Source organism: Saccostrea echinata, unplaced genomic scaffold (genome assembly GCF_033153115.1).
Source record: "Saccostrea echinata isolate AGI-Se365-2 ecotype Australia unplaced genomic scaffold, CSIRO_AGI_Sech_v1 ptg000010l, whole genome shotgun sequence".
NCBI lineage: Eukaryota > Metazoa > Mollusca > Bivalvia > Ostreida > Ostreidae > Saccostrea > Saccostrea echinata.
Window position 1 is genome coordinate 12,067,754 of NW_026889759.1, and position 16,381 is coordinate 12,084,134.

Genomic DNA, 16,381 nt, shown 5'->3' on the forward strand with positions numbered 1-16,381 from the left:
TTATTTATAATTTAGAAACTTTGTGCATTTATATCTTCTTCTATGAAAAAAATGATATATTTAGTAATTAATTGTTACAATAGTTTTGGATCTGTAGGTTAGTTGTCATGAAAATGAACTGCTATTAAATAAATTATGCATTTAAAACGTACTTGGTCTTGTCAATTCCACTGAGTTGATTTCGTCATTGTCATCATTTTTTAAAAGTCTTTCCCAAGGTGTAAGTATTTGATCAATTAATTTTAAAACTCAAAATCGCACTTACACATTGTACAATCATGTATTGTTACAGTATTGTTTTTGTCTATTATGAATGATATAGGTGTAATTACCATTTGTATTATTATTAAATTTTGATTTGACATTTCAGAAAATGTTCCCACATTTAGTGATATTCATATTAATTCTAACCCACTTTTAAACAAGCTTTGTATTTCATTGTAATTATATCTACTTAGTTTGTGAATTTCAGCCTAATAATATTCCTGGCATTTGCTTAGGTGGAACAGCATTTCCTCATGTTGTTTGCTGGGAAAAGTGTTCTTGTTTTTTTCCCATCCCCCCAAATAAACCTTTTTTTCCATTACTTCAGCTTATTGTATGTTAACGTATCTAGCTGTTGTCAGAAGTTTCTTTTATGTACATTCTAGATTTGAATTCTTTTATTTTTGTACAATTATCTCACATATTCTGTTTAATTTCCTTAGTTTACATTTTAAATATCACAATTCATATTCCTTTGTGTTATTTTCTCACATTACAATATGAAAAAAAAAACAGAAAGAGAAACAATTTGTCTTCTTTAAACGGAACAAACACGCACAAAAATATTCTAAATATGTACATGTACTTGTTAGCTCAACTGAGCTGAAAGCTCAAGTGAGTTTTTCTGATCACCTGTTCTCCGGCGTCCGTCCGTCTGTCTGTCCATCCGTCCGTCTGTTAATTTTTCACATTTTCAACTTCTTCTCAAGAACCACTGGTCCAATTTTGACCAATGTTAGTACAAAGCATTCTTGTGTGAAGGGGAGTTTAAATTGTTAAAATGTAGGGTCAAGCTTTTTTACAAGGGGAGATGGTTAAGAAAATACAAAACTAGGGTGGAGTCATTTAAAAATCTTCTCAAGAACCACTGGGCCCGAAAAGCTGAGATTTACATAGAAGCATTCTGGGGGTAGTGTAGCTTCTAAATGTTCAAATCATGACCCCCGGGGGTAGGGTTGGCCACAGTGGGAAATCAAAGTTTAATTGAAATATATAGGAAAAATCTTTAAAAATCTTCTTCTCAAGAACCATTGGGCCAGAAAAGCTGAAACTTACATGGAAGCATTCTTGGGTAGTGTAGATTCTAAATCGTTCAAATCATAACCCCGGGGGTAGGGTGGGGCCACAATGGGGGATCAAAGTTTTACATTGAAATATATAGGAAAAATCTTCAGAATTTTTCTTCTCAAGAACCACTGGGCCAGAGAAGCTGAAACTTAAAGGACATATCGCATGTTTCTAAATTATTTAAATTAAAAAAGCCTATAACGTTCCTTATAAGCACAGTTTATGAATTTTGTGTTTTTACTGTGGATAAATCGCGGTAATTAACCAATTATTGACTCAAATTAAAACCCCTGATTTAAGAATCCAAGTTAATTAGATAGCAATCACGTGACCCTGTGACGTCAAAGACGACAATGGCTGATCAGCTGTTCACGTTAGTCTTACTAAAAAATACCCGACACAAACTGAATTTTCTGTGTTATCATGGTTATGGACGATCAAATCACTGATTTTTTTTAGTACGAAATCGAATATCCACCCTTATATATTTGGACTGTCAGCAAGAATAAAATCTGAAAATCTGTAAGCATTGTAAAATAGCAGCGACGATAGCGAGGGAGACGCGGCGAAGAAACTCGCCATTACAATACAAATTTGATTTTTTACCATATTACCTGTATTAAACCATTCTATTCACAAATTTAACATTATATGACTTTGTTTTTCATCGTTTTTAACATAAATATTAATTTATGCATGTATTCTGTAAAAGGATGGTGGTCTTGAAAAATTGTTTTCCGATCACGAAACATGGCCGTCAAAGTTTCAGATTCTAAATGTTTGGAATAAAAAAAAAAACAGAAATATCTCATAAACCTTATACCTGGGAACTATTTATTGTTTATAAAGTTATTGAAAATCACTTTAGGAATTAATTTTTTCAGCATTTTTCGTAATTAAGCTGCATTTGTTGTTGATAAGCCCGTTAATAGTGTGCAACTTATCTCTCTACCACTCAATTGTCGCCTATGACGTCAGAGCTGTATTTTGCCGAAATCCGATTGAAATATGCATATTGCGGTATTTGAATTTCAACTCTCAATATCGCTTAAAATATGCTTTCAACAACGTTAATTGTATCCAGTATTTTAATAAACAGGGTTGTAGATAATATTTTTCATAAAATTACGATTTTTTAAAAATCATGCAATAAGTCCTTTAAATGAAAGCATTTTGGGGTAGTGTAGATTCTAAATTATTCAAATCTCGACCCCTAGGGGTAGGATGGGGCCACAATGGGGAATCAAAGTTTTGCATTGAAATATATAGGGAAATTCTTAAAAAAATCTTTTTCTCAAAAACCACTGGGTCAGAAAAGTGAAACTTACCAGGAAGCATCCTGCGGTAGTGAAGATTTTACATTGTTCAATTTAAGACCCTCAGGGATAGGGTGGGGCAACAATACGTATTACAAGGGGGAAATCTGGTGAAGAACAGCAGGACCAAAGTTACTCAGGTGAGCGTTGTGGCCCATGGGCCTCTTGATTTATTTGTGTTATGTGCATTTCGCAATTTTCGAAATATACATATATTACGCGACAGATGTTGTTGGTAAGGAGGTATAAATAAACCCCTGGAATGACCATGATTGTATCATTTTAAACTTAAAACCATAAGTACAGTACTCACCATGCAGTAATAAATGTATATAACTGATAACTTTTTTTCCGACAGCTGTTTTTCACTTGTCAATTCTTAGTACATATCCTTATAATAAAATCGTCAATCTTTGAAAAAAAGTTTTCTTGGTTTTATGCACATTTTTTCAACGATGAGGAATATTTTCCAACTGTTGTTTTTAATTACTTACATGGCAGTGTGTCTAGTACCCGAAGGTAAGAAATTTTACATTATTTACCAAATAAATTTTGTAAATACTTAGCGGGGAGTTCAATGCAAGTAGTATGTTATCAACCGATGTAAAATAATAATTTTTGACAAACTTAAAAAAAGTTTGTATAATCGTATATTCTATTACTTAGCTGAGCCTAAGACACCCCTTCTATGTAAAGAGAACGAGTTTAAATGTATGAGGAGCTGTATCTCTGTAAACTGGAGATGTGATGGAAAGTATGATTGTCCAGACCCTGGTGATCAATCAGATGAGGAAAACTGCCGTGAGTTTATTTATTCAACATATATTTCATTAGTTAGACTCGTAGCAAAGTGACATGAACGTTTCTCAAACGTTGGGCACTTTAAGATTTTTTTTTAAATATTGTAGAATAGGATTAACTATGTTTTTTTTGGCAAATAATGCAGACGTCTTTGAAACACATCTTAATATATGTTTTGCCAATGTATTGTATGCATGATGTATGCATTTCAATTGTTATTAAGATCAGACGACACATTCCTCAATAATATATAATTTTTCCCAAGAATTTGTCATTGAAGTACTGCTAATTCCTCACGAAAAAAATTGATCGAGGTACCTTACCAGACATTTGTGCAAGATACCAGAGGGTAATGTTTCCTATACAATCCTATTTAAAAATAATTTGAATTGTCAATATCACAAATTTTGCTCCATTTATTTCCTCAGATATGTTGAAAACAGTTTAGAAATCACAAGATAATGTTAATATTACGAATATTTCTTATATCTTACAAAGAAAAGCACAACAAATATTTGATGAACGTGTCATCAGACCTTAGGAAGAATTTTTGAAATGTGATCGGACAAAAGATAGTATGGGACAAGTAGAAATGTTACTGGCATTTTACAATACATTCTAGATTATTTTAATTCATACAAAATTCATACAAAATTAACGTAATTAGAATCTGCCGGAAAATCAAGGGTAGTACAAACTGGAGCAATCTGAGATCTGTTTATTTTTGTACCACGTGAATTCGTCACCCGCGTGGCGCAGTAGATAGAGCGTCTGCTCTAGAGTCGCGGAGTAAGGAGTTGATCCTTACGTCGCGGGTTCGAATCCCACTGTGGGACGTGGAGACCGGTCCTTCGGATGAGACCGTATAAACTGAGGTCCCGTGTCGCAGTAGGTGCTGGCACGAAAAAGATCCCTCACTGCTCAATGGCCGTAAATGCCGAGTATATGACAAAATTTGCAGCTGTCCACGGCAAGTGGTGGCGTCTCCAGATGAGTGAAAATTTCTCGAGAGGGACGTTAAACAACATACAAACAAACAAACAAACAAAAAAACAAGTGAATTCTAAAATAACACTTGCACACTGTAGAGTTCACAATTATAATGGAATATGAGATAAAGGCAATTCTTAAAAGCAAAAAAATCATAACGTTCCGATAAATTAATAATCGTAAACATTTTAGTCTGCATCCAGACGAATTTAACAGAATTAAAAGTACAAATGTTGACATTTTGTGTATTGGGATCCGAGAAAGGAAAAACCACCAAATCATACGTTATCGCGGCAAAACGTCAAACAAATATTTTAGGTCACCTGAGTTACTCAGGTGACCTATTGCTATCTCTTTTCGTCCGTCGTCGTGCGTCGTGCGTCGTTCGTCGGTCGTAAACTTTTGAACATTTTCAGCTTCTTCTCTGGAACCAGTGAACCAATTTCAACCAATTTTGGCATATAGCATCTATGGGTGAAGGGGAACAAAAATTGTGAAATTCGTGGCCCCTGCCCCCCTGGGGCCTGAGGGGTGGGGCCAAAACCATCAAAATTAATGCAATCTTTAAAAATCTTCTTCTTTATTCCTGGACATCAAGCAGTCAAACTGTTGGCATGATTGTAATAAGCATTGAGCGAGCCCTCTACCAAAATTGTGAAATTCATGGCCCCAGGGTCAGGGGTTCTGGTGCTAGGGTGGGGCTATATAGATCATATAGTGAAAGTGCATTATTTCTTTGAAAATCTTCTTCTCTATTCCTGGGTATTATTGAAACAAATTGAATACATAGTTATGATGAGCAAGGGTGACTCTACCAAAATTGTGAAATTCATGGCCCCAGGGTCAGGGGTTCTGGTGTTAGGGCGGGGCTATTTTGATTATATAATGAAAATGCATTAATTCTTTGAAAATCTTCTTCTCTACTCCTGGGTATTATTGAAACAAATCGAATACATAGTTATGATAAGCAAGAGTAACTCTACCAAAATTGTGAAATTCATAGCCCCAGGGTCAGGGGTTCTGTTGCTAGGGTGGGGCTATATAGATCATATAGTGAAAGTGCATTATTTCTTTGAAAATCTTCTTCTCTACTCCTGGGTATTATTGAAACAAATCGAATACATAGTTATGATGAGCAAGAGTGACTCTACCAAAATTGTGAAATTCATAGCCCCAGGGTCAGGGGTTCTGGTGTTAGGGTGGGGCTATACAGATCATATAGTGAAAGTGCATTATTTCTTTGAAAATCTTCTTCTCTACTCCTGGGTATTATTGAAACAAATTGAATACATAGTTATGATAAGCAAGAGTGACTCTACCAAAATTGTGAAATTCATGGCCCCTGGGTCAGGGGTTCTGGTGCTAGGGCGGGGCTCTTTTGATTATATAATGAAAATGCATTAATTCTTTGAAAATCTTCTTCTCTACTCCTGGGTATTATTGAAACAAATTGAATACATAGTTATGATAAGCAAGAGTAACTCTACCAAAATTGTGAAATTCATAGCCCCAGGGTCAGGGGTTCTGTTGCTAGGGTGGGGCTATATAGATCATATAGTGAAAGTGCATTATTTCTTTGAAAATCTTCTCTACTCCTGGGTATTATTGAAACAAATCGAATACATAGTTATGATGAGCAAGAGTGACTCTACCAAAATTGTGAAATTCATGGCCCCTGGGTCAGGGGTTCTGGTGCTAGGGTGGTGCTATATAGATCATATAGTGAAAGTGCATTATTTCTTTGAAAAGCTTCTTCTCTTCTCCTGGGTATTATTTAAACAAATACATAGTTATGATAAGCAAGGATGCCTTTTCCAAATTTGTGAATTTCATGACCCCTGGATCAGAGGTTCTGATATTAGGGCGGGACTCTATTTATTATATAGTGAAAATGCATTAATGCTTTAAAAATCTTCTCTGCACCTGGGCATATCAGAGGCAAAAAGGGTAAAAGTTTTAATAAGGAAGGGTATTTTTACCAGATTTTTGAACATCAAGACCATTTGGTCAAGTGTTTTAGTCCAGACCAGGGCTCTATTAATTTGTATTCTACTGAGAGGAGTTATTCCCCTTTGCCATTTACTTGTGATAATTAATCACTGTAAATAATGTACTTGAAAGGTTAATAGAATAAGAGAATTATGCAAGAATTTTTATTGTATAATACAAAAAGTACTTTCATAGTTTTAATGATCAGGTAGACTTGTCTTATTAGAGAAAAACCGACATCTTACGAACGAACGTAACTCGCCCTAACTTCCCGTATCTTGGTAGTTTTCCCGGGACCAGTTATTGCACCCAGTTTAAAATTAATAAATCAGAAAAATTAAGTATATGTGTATAATAGAACGGACAGTATGTTAATGACTTTGTAAATGATAATTTCTTCTGTCTAATTTTCTGTAATCACTTACAATGTAATTAAAAGCGGACAAATAGAAGAAAATACGCCAAAATACCTATGACGGGTTAGGAAACACATTTGTCATGCGTCAGTGGTTATACGTATATACTAGTGTGAGCTGTGTTCATTTGGGGAAAGTTACGTTTTATAGCATGGATGAAATCTAAACTCACACCCTGTATAAATCCATGCAAAGGCAACAAGTTACCAGGTGATGCGATTATATAGTGTCTTGTATTTGAAAGTATACATTTATGTGCTTGTAAGAGAGAGAGAGAGAGAGAGAGAGAGAGAGAGAGAGCACATGCAATGGACAATAATTGTTGTAATGAATTATACAATGTAACATTGTTTTCCAACGTTTCAGAAATCAACCATTAAAAATCAGAAAATAGTTGGCACTTCTCCGGAAAACGTAATATTTTTAAAGTGGTCGCGCGTAGATGTTTGTGTACTTGGGAAGGGAGAGGGGGTCGAAGCTCAACTAATCGAATTGAATGTCCATTTTCATTACATTTAACTAAATACATGGAATACTACGATCCATATACTACAATCCTTATAAAAGTGGAATGGGGCAATGCATGCATATGCAATATTTTTTTTCCCATATCGTATCTAGTAAAAGAAAAAGTAACTTCATAAAGAAAGAAGGGTAGGTTTTTCTTTATGTGAAATATCACTTCAAAAAAATAAACGAGCATTCATATGATAGACAGTATCTTCTTGGATGATGTATTATGTTGCAATCTTCACTTAATTTATCTTTCGGCTGCCTTTCATGATATATGTTATATCCGTATAGATATGAGGATTATAAAAGCTGCAAATTATGTATTTGAGTAGGGTTCACAGATTTAAAGCTGGGGGGGGGGGGGGCAGCCAGAGAAAAAAATTCAACTTACCTGAAAAAACCTGACAAGCAAAATAATAATAAAAAAAACCTTCTTTCGGTACCATTTTTTTCCCCATACATTACATGTACTACAATAGCCTTATTTGACTGTAATGCAACAAAGGGGGGGGGGGGGGGGGGCAACGAGCCTTTCAATGAACATTTCCAACAGTAAAAAGTAATGTGTGGAAAAGGTGGGGGCAGGCCCCTCTAGGTGGTGTATATTTATTAAATTTTCTTTGTACTCAAGCTATGTACCATTATATCATTGTTTGATTATTCGTCAGAATATAAAATTACACGTGAAGGGTAACTTTGACCCCGCACTCAGAGTAATTTCGACCGAAGCTCTAATGTACAGAAAAAAAAACTATAGTCGAAATTATAACTTGCGTCACCTCTAAGAAAAAACAAATCCATGATTTATTCAAGTACACTGACAAAAAGATACTGTAGTTTTTCTAATTGTGAATAATTTGAAGACATCAAGTGCATGACGCTGATTCATTGAGTTGTCAAGGCATGCTTCAAATGTACCTGCACACACAGGCAAATAAACAGAACAGACGAGTTTTCACTGATTCTACTGATATTTTTTTTTCCATTTTTTAAAATAGTCATAAATTCTTTCTGGTAAAAGTTATATTGCTGCAGATTTATTTATTATCCATTAGTCGAATTAGAAACATATAATTTTCGTTTTTAAAAGTGGGAGGGGTTTGGGGCGCCAGAGAAAAAAAGGGGGGTGAGGTTTAAACTCGAAAATCCTTTTTTCATGTGGAGTGGTCCAACTTTTTTCGTAAAAAATTTTCTTTATACATTATCATATAAAAATTGGGTCGGTAGATAGGTTATAAATTTTTTTTCCAGAAAATGTCAACATTCTTATTGATGGAGAAGAAAATTCAGGAGGGAAAATTATCGTTTCCTCAGATTAAACAAGTTTTTAGTCGGGTCATTTTTAGCCAGTCGGTGAGGGCAAAGAAACAATTTTTTAAAGATGGTCTAACCTAATTTGGTTGATACCACGTGTCTGGAAATTACTCACCGAAGCAGCATTCATGTGGACAGGGGTTACTAAGGCCAATTTCTTTTCAGCTGATTTAATTGCATTGCATTTTTCTTTGTAAAAAACTGAATATTTTAAAATGAGTGTGTGTGAGTTTCATTTACAAAAACATTCTCATATATGTCACGTCAGGAATGGCTATTGATTAATTTTCTACACAGATATTGTCAGAGATGATAATTCCTTGTAATGGCTAAGAAATCTATCAAAATAAAATTAAACCCGGCTTCAATATACATGTACATGTATTATAACCATATCATGAATCCGTGGGAAAAAAGCCGGTTCGTAATTTTTCGGTTGATAAGGCTTCTTCTTAGATATATACGATCCTTCGATGTAATTTTGCTCCAGTCTTTGCCCCCCCCCCCTTTTTCAGCTCTTTGATTTTTTTAAATTAAATATTTCGGATTTCCAACAATTCAGCATGAGCATTACTGTAGATTCCTAAATATACGCGAGGAATAAATTATCGCGTAATTACGCGAGAAGCGCCATTCGCGAAATAAAATTACTCGCTTTTATTTTATGGTGCTTTACTGTATGTAAAATCTCTAAATAAATCACCCATTCGCGAATTATTGTTCTCGCGATTTGACGCCCTTCGGCCATTTTGCGATATTAAGTACTCGCGTAAAATAAGGAATCTACTTAAGAGACATAATTTGTTTAAAGAGAAACTGTGACGGACTAACGGGAAAACTGACAGAAGTAAAAATTTTTGCAAGACACATGCAGATTTAATTCAATTCTTGAAAGTATTAGATTTAAGAAAATTACAGGTTTCAGAACCTAAAAAATCTACTTTAGTGGAGAAAAATATAAGTAAAACTAAATTTAGTTTGCCCCAACACGAAAAAGAAAACTTAAAAGAAACCCATGATATTGACTCACTATGTAACTTTAAATGCGCATCTGGTGCATCAAAATTGGCACCGTATGTGATTTACATGTCCAAAGTTTAGCCAGTAGCATGAACAAAAAGGCCATTGTTTTATGTTTATTTTTTTTTAACTCTCCTTCGCCCTCTTTTTCGTTTTCGTAAGACAGAATCTCTGACTACATGCTTCAAAATGAGACATTTTTCATTTTCCTTTTACATGTGTATTTCCCTTTTCGGAACACCTTTGCTCGTTTAAATGTCCAGTGAAATGTATTGTTGCGTCACGGTAGCGACTACGACAAGAAGTAGTTTTGAGGTATCCTGCGGGGATTTTATCTTTTGAAATCGCAATAACATTGAAGAATTAAATAATGCAAATGTGAATACAATGAACGATCCCTTTTTTGGTTACGTTCGTTCGTAAGATGTCGGTATTTCTCTATTAAGGTTTTCCATCCCTAATAGGAACTAATTCTCTATCCTTAAATATCAATCACGTATATAATACTCTGATATTAATTCAAAGAACTTTACAGTAGAAAAGGATTTACCAAGTGAAAGTTTCAAAAACGTAATTAACTAAGCAGTATTTAATTTATAGAAATTGCATTGACGTCTATGGAGACAACTTCAGACAAGCGATTTTTTTTAAAATAAAAATTCAGATAATAAGAATATCAATAACTACTGTGGTGGAAAGATCCATTAAATCATTAGAAATAGAATGACAATTGAAAACAATTTTTTTACCATATATTTTTTTAAAATTGATTTTTATTACTTAAAAAAAGAGGGAGATAACTCTTCAACAAAGGTCAAGTCATAAATTAGGACACTTCCATTCTTACATGCTAACAGTAATAAATGTAGATTATGTCTAAATATACTGAGTACACATCTGTTATGTATTCAAATTCATTGAATCTGAGGCTATTAGGGATGGAATACCAGTACCTTAAATGTTCATCAAAGACCAAGAGTCTTACTCAGGCCAATGTAAGAGATTTCCACAAGGAATTAAAAGAGTACAGAAGCACTGATAGTTTCTTAATATACTGTCTGGTGAGAGTGATAAATGGGGAACATATTAGAACCTAATTTATGAACTGTTAATGAATACTAGACTAATTATTTTGTTAATCCTGATCACCCTATTTTTCCTGCTTTTGGGCAACAAAGCTTCACCTTTCAGTTCATTTTATACTGTATGGATCCTCTAAATTGTTGTATTATACTCAGGTGACCGTTAAGGCCCTTGGGCCTCTTGTTCTGCTTAGTTCCACTAAAATATGCACTTCAAATGGCAGCAATGTTTATATGTCATAAGTGCATTTTTTGTTGAGTTTACACTGATTTTTTTCTTTGAAAACCATGGAGATATTAGAAAAGATAACATGTATCAACAAACCTGTAAAGTACAACCTTCACGAGCCTTGCTTGAGTGTCGCCGATAACCCGTTTCTTCTTCATCCAATGATTATATTAATCCCAAATCTAAATTTTAATCAGGAAAGTTGCTTTTTCAAGCTCTGTTTTCAGTTTCTTTTTCTTCTTGGTCGACTTTGTCAATGTAGCAGGCCTACAGGCCTTCATTCTCTTACCATGCTGTTTTGTTTAAGAAAACTCCGCATGCTTGTATAGCATGGAATGTGGAACCCGGAACACGTTGCGATGTAGATATTTATGGTCCATAAATAATTATTAATTGTAATGAAATCAAAATTATTTAATTATGAAACTTGTAATTTTCTGAAAGTGTATACATTTATGAGTAGTAAAAAAATTCCAAATCCTATCGGAAAATTTTATCAAGTCTGTTTTTTGATGAGATTCGCCGTACTGTCACTTTAAGTAGAAATTCCAGAATGTCTCTTATCCAGTTCTAGCAAACATACTGTGATACTTCTTAAATATATTAAAGGAATTAATTAATAAAACAAAATTTATGTATCTTAATTCTTAAAACGAAACCTTTTTAATGACTTAAAATCAAAGTGTTCATTTAAGATCCGCATATTTAATTTTTTCTTTGGTCTTTCTTTCGAAAGACCTTTGGATATTATTCTAAATTTCAAGATTGATCGAAAATATTTATAGTAAACCATAATGGACTGAAATATTATTGTAGTTGACCCTGCGTAATTGAAGACTCCTAGAGGAGTTATTACCCCTTGCATGATAAGCCTTGTTATTGCTACTCTTCCAAATTGTAAACCGTAGAGATACTAAATATTCACCAATGTCTTCTACTAATTAAGAAGACCCTTCGATCTATTCGGCTTGAAAGGATTTATCCACCCCTTTTTAGGTCACCTGAGTCACTCAGGTGACCTATTGCTATCCGTTCTCGTCCGTCGGCGTGCGTCGTGCATTAACATTTGAACATTTTTAGCTTCTTCTCTGAAACCGCTCAACCAATTTCAACCAAATTTGGCATATAGCATCTATGGGTAAAGGGGAACAAAAATTGTGAATTTCATGGACCCTGCCCCCCCCCCGGGGCCTGAGGGGTGGGGCTTAAACCACCAAAAATAATGCAATCTTTAAAAATCTTCTTCTTTAATCCAGGACATCAAGCAGTCAAACTGTTGGCATGATTGTAATAAGCATTGAGCCCTCTACCAAAATTGTGAAATTCTTGGCCCCAGGGTCAGGGGTTCTGGCCCCAGGGTGGGGCTATATAGATCATATAGTGAAAGTGCATTATTTCTTTGAAAATCTTCTTCTCTGCTCCTGGGTATTAAATAAAGTAACTAAGTACATAGTTATGATGAGCAAGAGTGCCTCTTCCAAAATTGTGAAATTCATGGCCCCAGGGTCAGGGGTTCTGGCCCCAGGGCGGGGCTCTATAGATTATATAGTGAAAAAGCATTAATTCTTTGAAAATCTTCTTCTCTGCTCCTGGGTATTAAATAAAGTAACAAAGTACATAGTTATGAAGAGCAAGAGTGCCTCTTCCAAAATTGTGAAATTCAGGGCCCCAGGGTCAGGGGTTCTGGTGTTAGGGCGGGGCTCTATTGATTAAATAGTGAAAATGCATTAATTCTTTGAAAATCTTCTTCTCTGCTCCTTGGTACTAAATAAAGTAACTAAGTACATAGTTATGATGAGCAAGAGTGCCTCTTCCAAAATTGTGAAATTCAGGGCCCCAGGGTCAGGGGTTCTGGCCCCAGGGCGGGGCTCTATAGATTATATAGTGAAAATGCATTAATTCTTTGAAAATCTTCTTCTCTGCTCCTGAATATTAAATAAAGTAACTAAGCACATAGTTATGATGAGCAAAAGTGCCTTTTCAAGAATTTTGAATTTCATGGCCCCAGGGTCAGGAGTTCTGGTGATAGGGCGGGGCTCTATCGACTATCTAGTGAAAATGCATTAATTCTTTGAAAATCTTCTCTGCTCCTGGGTATTAAATTAAGTACTAAGTACATAGTTATGATGAGCAAGAGAGCTTCTTCCAAAATTGTGAATTTCCTTGCCCCAGGGTCAGGGGTTCTGGTGTTAGGGCGGGGCTCTATTGACTTTATAGTGAAAATGCATTAATTCTTTGAAAATTTTCTCCTCTGCTCCTGGGCAATAAGGTGATAAACTAAGTACATAGTTATAATGAGGAGGTGGGCCCCTTCCAGAATTGTGAAAGCCATGGCCCCTGGGTCAGGGGTTCTGTTGTTAGGGCGGGGCTCTATTGATTATATAGTAAAAATGCATTAATTCTTTGAAAATCTTCTTCTCTGCTCCTGGGTATTATTTAAACAAACTAAGTGCATGGTTATGATGCATAAGGATGCCTTTTTAAAAATTGTGAATTTCATGACCCCAGGGTCAGGGGTTCTGGTGTTAGGGTGGGGCTCTATTGATTATATTGTGAAAATGCATTGATTCTTTGAAAATCTTCTTCTCTGCTACTGGAGATTATTTAAACAAACTAAGTGCATGGTTATGATGCATAAATATGCCTTTTTAAAAATTTTGAATTTCATGGCCCCAGGGTCAGGTCTGGTGTTAGGGCGGGGCTCTATTGATTATAGAGTGAAAATGCATTGATTCTATGAAAATCTTCTTCTTTGCTACTGGAGATTATTTAAGCAAACTAAGTGCATGATTATGATAGGCAAGGATGCCTCTTCCAAAATTTTTAAATATATGGCCTCAGTTTTTGGGGTTCTTGAGGGGGGGGGGGGGGGCTCTATTGATTATATAGTGAAAATGCATTAATTCTATTAATTAATCATTAATTAATCCTGTCTGCTCCTTAGTGTTGAGCTGATTAATAAATTGCTTAGCTATGATGAAAATGGGAGCTTCGAACAGAATTTTTAAATCTTGTGGTCCTAGGGTCAGGGGTTCTGGCATAACGAGGAGGGGGGGGGGGCTTTTGATAATATAGTGGAAAAGTGTTAATTCTTTGAAGTCCATAGTTATGATGGTGAGGGTAACTCTTCCAAATTTGTAAATTTCTTGACCTTTGGTCTTGGGTTCTGGTGTTAGGGTAAGGCTTTGTTGAATCTGTAGTGAAAATGCTTTGTACCTGTGAAATTCTTCTCTGCTTCTGGGCATATCGGAAGCAAACTGAGTAAAAGTTTAAATGATATAAGTAAGCGTATTTCTACCAGATTTTTGAACATCTGGACTATTTGTCTAAGCATTCTGATCCTGGGCAGGGCTCTATTAATTTGTATTCTACTGAGTGAAGTTATTCACCTTTTCCATTCACCTTTGATAATTAATCACTGTAAATAATGTATTTGAAAGGTTAATAGAAAAAGATAATTATGCAAGAATGTTTATCGTATAATTCAAAAAGTACTTTCTTAGTTTTAATAATCAGGCAGACCTGTAAGTAATAAATAAATAAAAATGAGACAAAAATAACTTATCTTATTAAAAGTTCTTCAAAGACCATAAGAGAGGTCAATGCTAGAGGTCATAATATGGGTTTAAAAATAGTACAGAAGCACTAATAGTTTGTTAATAGTCTACATGGTGATAGTGTTAAGTGGGGGACGGATTGGAACTTAAGTTATGAGTTGATACTGAATACTAGACTAATTATTTTGTTATCCTGATCTTCCTACTTCTCTTGCTTTAGGGGAACAAAGCTTCATCTATCACTGTATTTAACTTCTAAATTGTTGTATTATACTCAGGTGACCGTTAAGGCCCTTGGGCCTCTTGTTTAAGTTATTGTATAAGAAGCCCATTATGCAAATTATCCCACGTTTCCGTCTATCGTTGATGCCCTGGCATACCCAACAAACTAGACAGTGATACCTTATATTTACATTAATATGTGAATAAAATTGTAAATATAAATAAGAAAAAAACAGCGATGAAAAACAATGTCCTATGTGTTTTTATGTTCTGCAAAATCTTATGATATGTGATATTTATATTCATATTTATACCCATATTTCAGATTGAAAGTACTAGTGATTACTAGTAAACTGCACAGTGATAAAGCCTTTATCGGCACTGTACATTTTTCAATTACATTTTACCACTTTTTAATTACAGCTAATGTAACTCTATGCACTGCTGCCCAGTTCCAGTGTTCAGATCAGCAGTGCATTGATCTTTCCTGGAAATGTGACGGTGATGCTGATTGCAAAGAGTGATGAAAAAGACTGCACACTAGTGAATTGGTGTAAAGCGGATAGAGAATGGGAGTGCCACAATCATGAACAGTGCATCCTCAAGTCATGGAAATGTGACGGGGATGTAGATTGCGTGGATGGTTCAGATGAATTAAATTGTTAAAGTTCTTTTTATTCACTTTTTGAGTAGAATGAGCAATAACTGAAATTTTACATGGATATTTTATTTTTAAATGAGCAGAGATATGCTTTAAGGTAAATGATATTAAAATTTGCAACACCACGAGCTTTGTTTTTGTCAAAATTTGCCGATGCTTTACGCAAGTAGGGAAGAGGAAAGTCCAAATCTCAAAACCAAGAGCAAAATTAAAATGTACATGACAGTGCTCAGTATTTACAATTTATGTCCTAATAAAATGAATTAAGTTCATCGGAAAAGTGACATTTTTAGTAATTTCTTTTTAATTTTTAATTAAATATATATAAAAAATCTTATCACTGATCAAGCATAGGGTGTCGTGAGAATCATTTTTTTCCAAACTTTACTTCTCCCACAGCTTTGGCCCTAGATTTCACTAATACTTGGAGCACAAGTAGACTATACTAAGATACATTATTCTTGTTATCGGTTTTTGATTTCCTTAAACACTGTTGCCATGGCTAGTAAAAAAGATATTTTAATGAAACTCATTTAAACCGCTACTCCTCCTAGTGTTTTGTTTCGATTTCAGTGATTTATAAGTTTTTGATTTCCATGAAAGATGTTGCCATGGTTACTAAAAGTAGTTTAAAAATGCAGAAAAAGCATCATTTTTCCGACCCCTATTTGCCCTCTAGGATGAACTGAATCTATAGGACACCAATCGTCTTCCAAAAGATGATTAGGCTACTGCATAAAATATAAGAGAAGTCATGGGAACCAAGGTTTTTCTTCTATTAAAAAAAAAGTCATTTTTCGACTTCCATTTGACCCCAAAGGTGAAAATGAAAATTCCAAATTTTATTGCACATCTACAGGAGACCATCAATCATCTTCCAAAAGATGATAGACTACTCCGAAAAATGTAATGGGGGTTTCTGGGAACCAGGTCATAGTA

The 16,381-nt window shown here is 34.8% G+C and overlaps 2 protein-coding genes across 3 annotated transcripts in view; both read left to right on the forward strand.

Annotated features, from left to right (window-relative positions):
• LOC133184407 (low-density lipoprotein receptor 1-like) overlaps positions 1 to 16,381 on the forward strand; it is a 129,850-nt gene that overhangs the window by 60,399 nt on the left and 53,070 nt on the right. The gene's annotated exons all lie outside the window — the stretch shown is intronic.
• Positions 2,998 to 15,560, forward strand: LOC133184408 (very low-density lipoprotein receptor-like). Its single transcript, XM_061319475.1, has 3 exons — positions 2,998 to 3,167; positions 3,315 to 3,449; positions 15,205 to 15,560. The coding sequence occupies exons 1-3, from the start codon at positions 3,086 to 3,088 to the stop codon at positions 15,303 to 15,305; spliced, it is 318 nt and encodes a 105-aa protein (XP_061175459.1). The 5' UTR covers positions 2,998 to 3,085; the 3' UTR covers positions 15,306 to 15,560.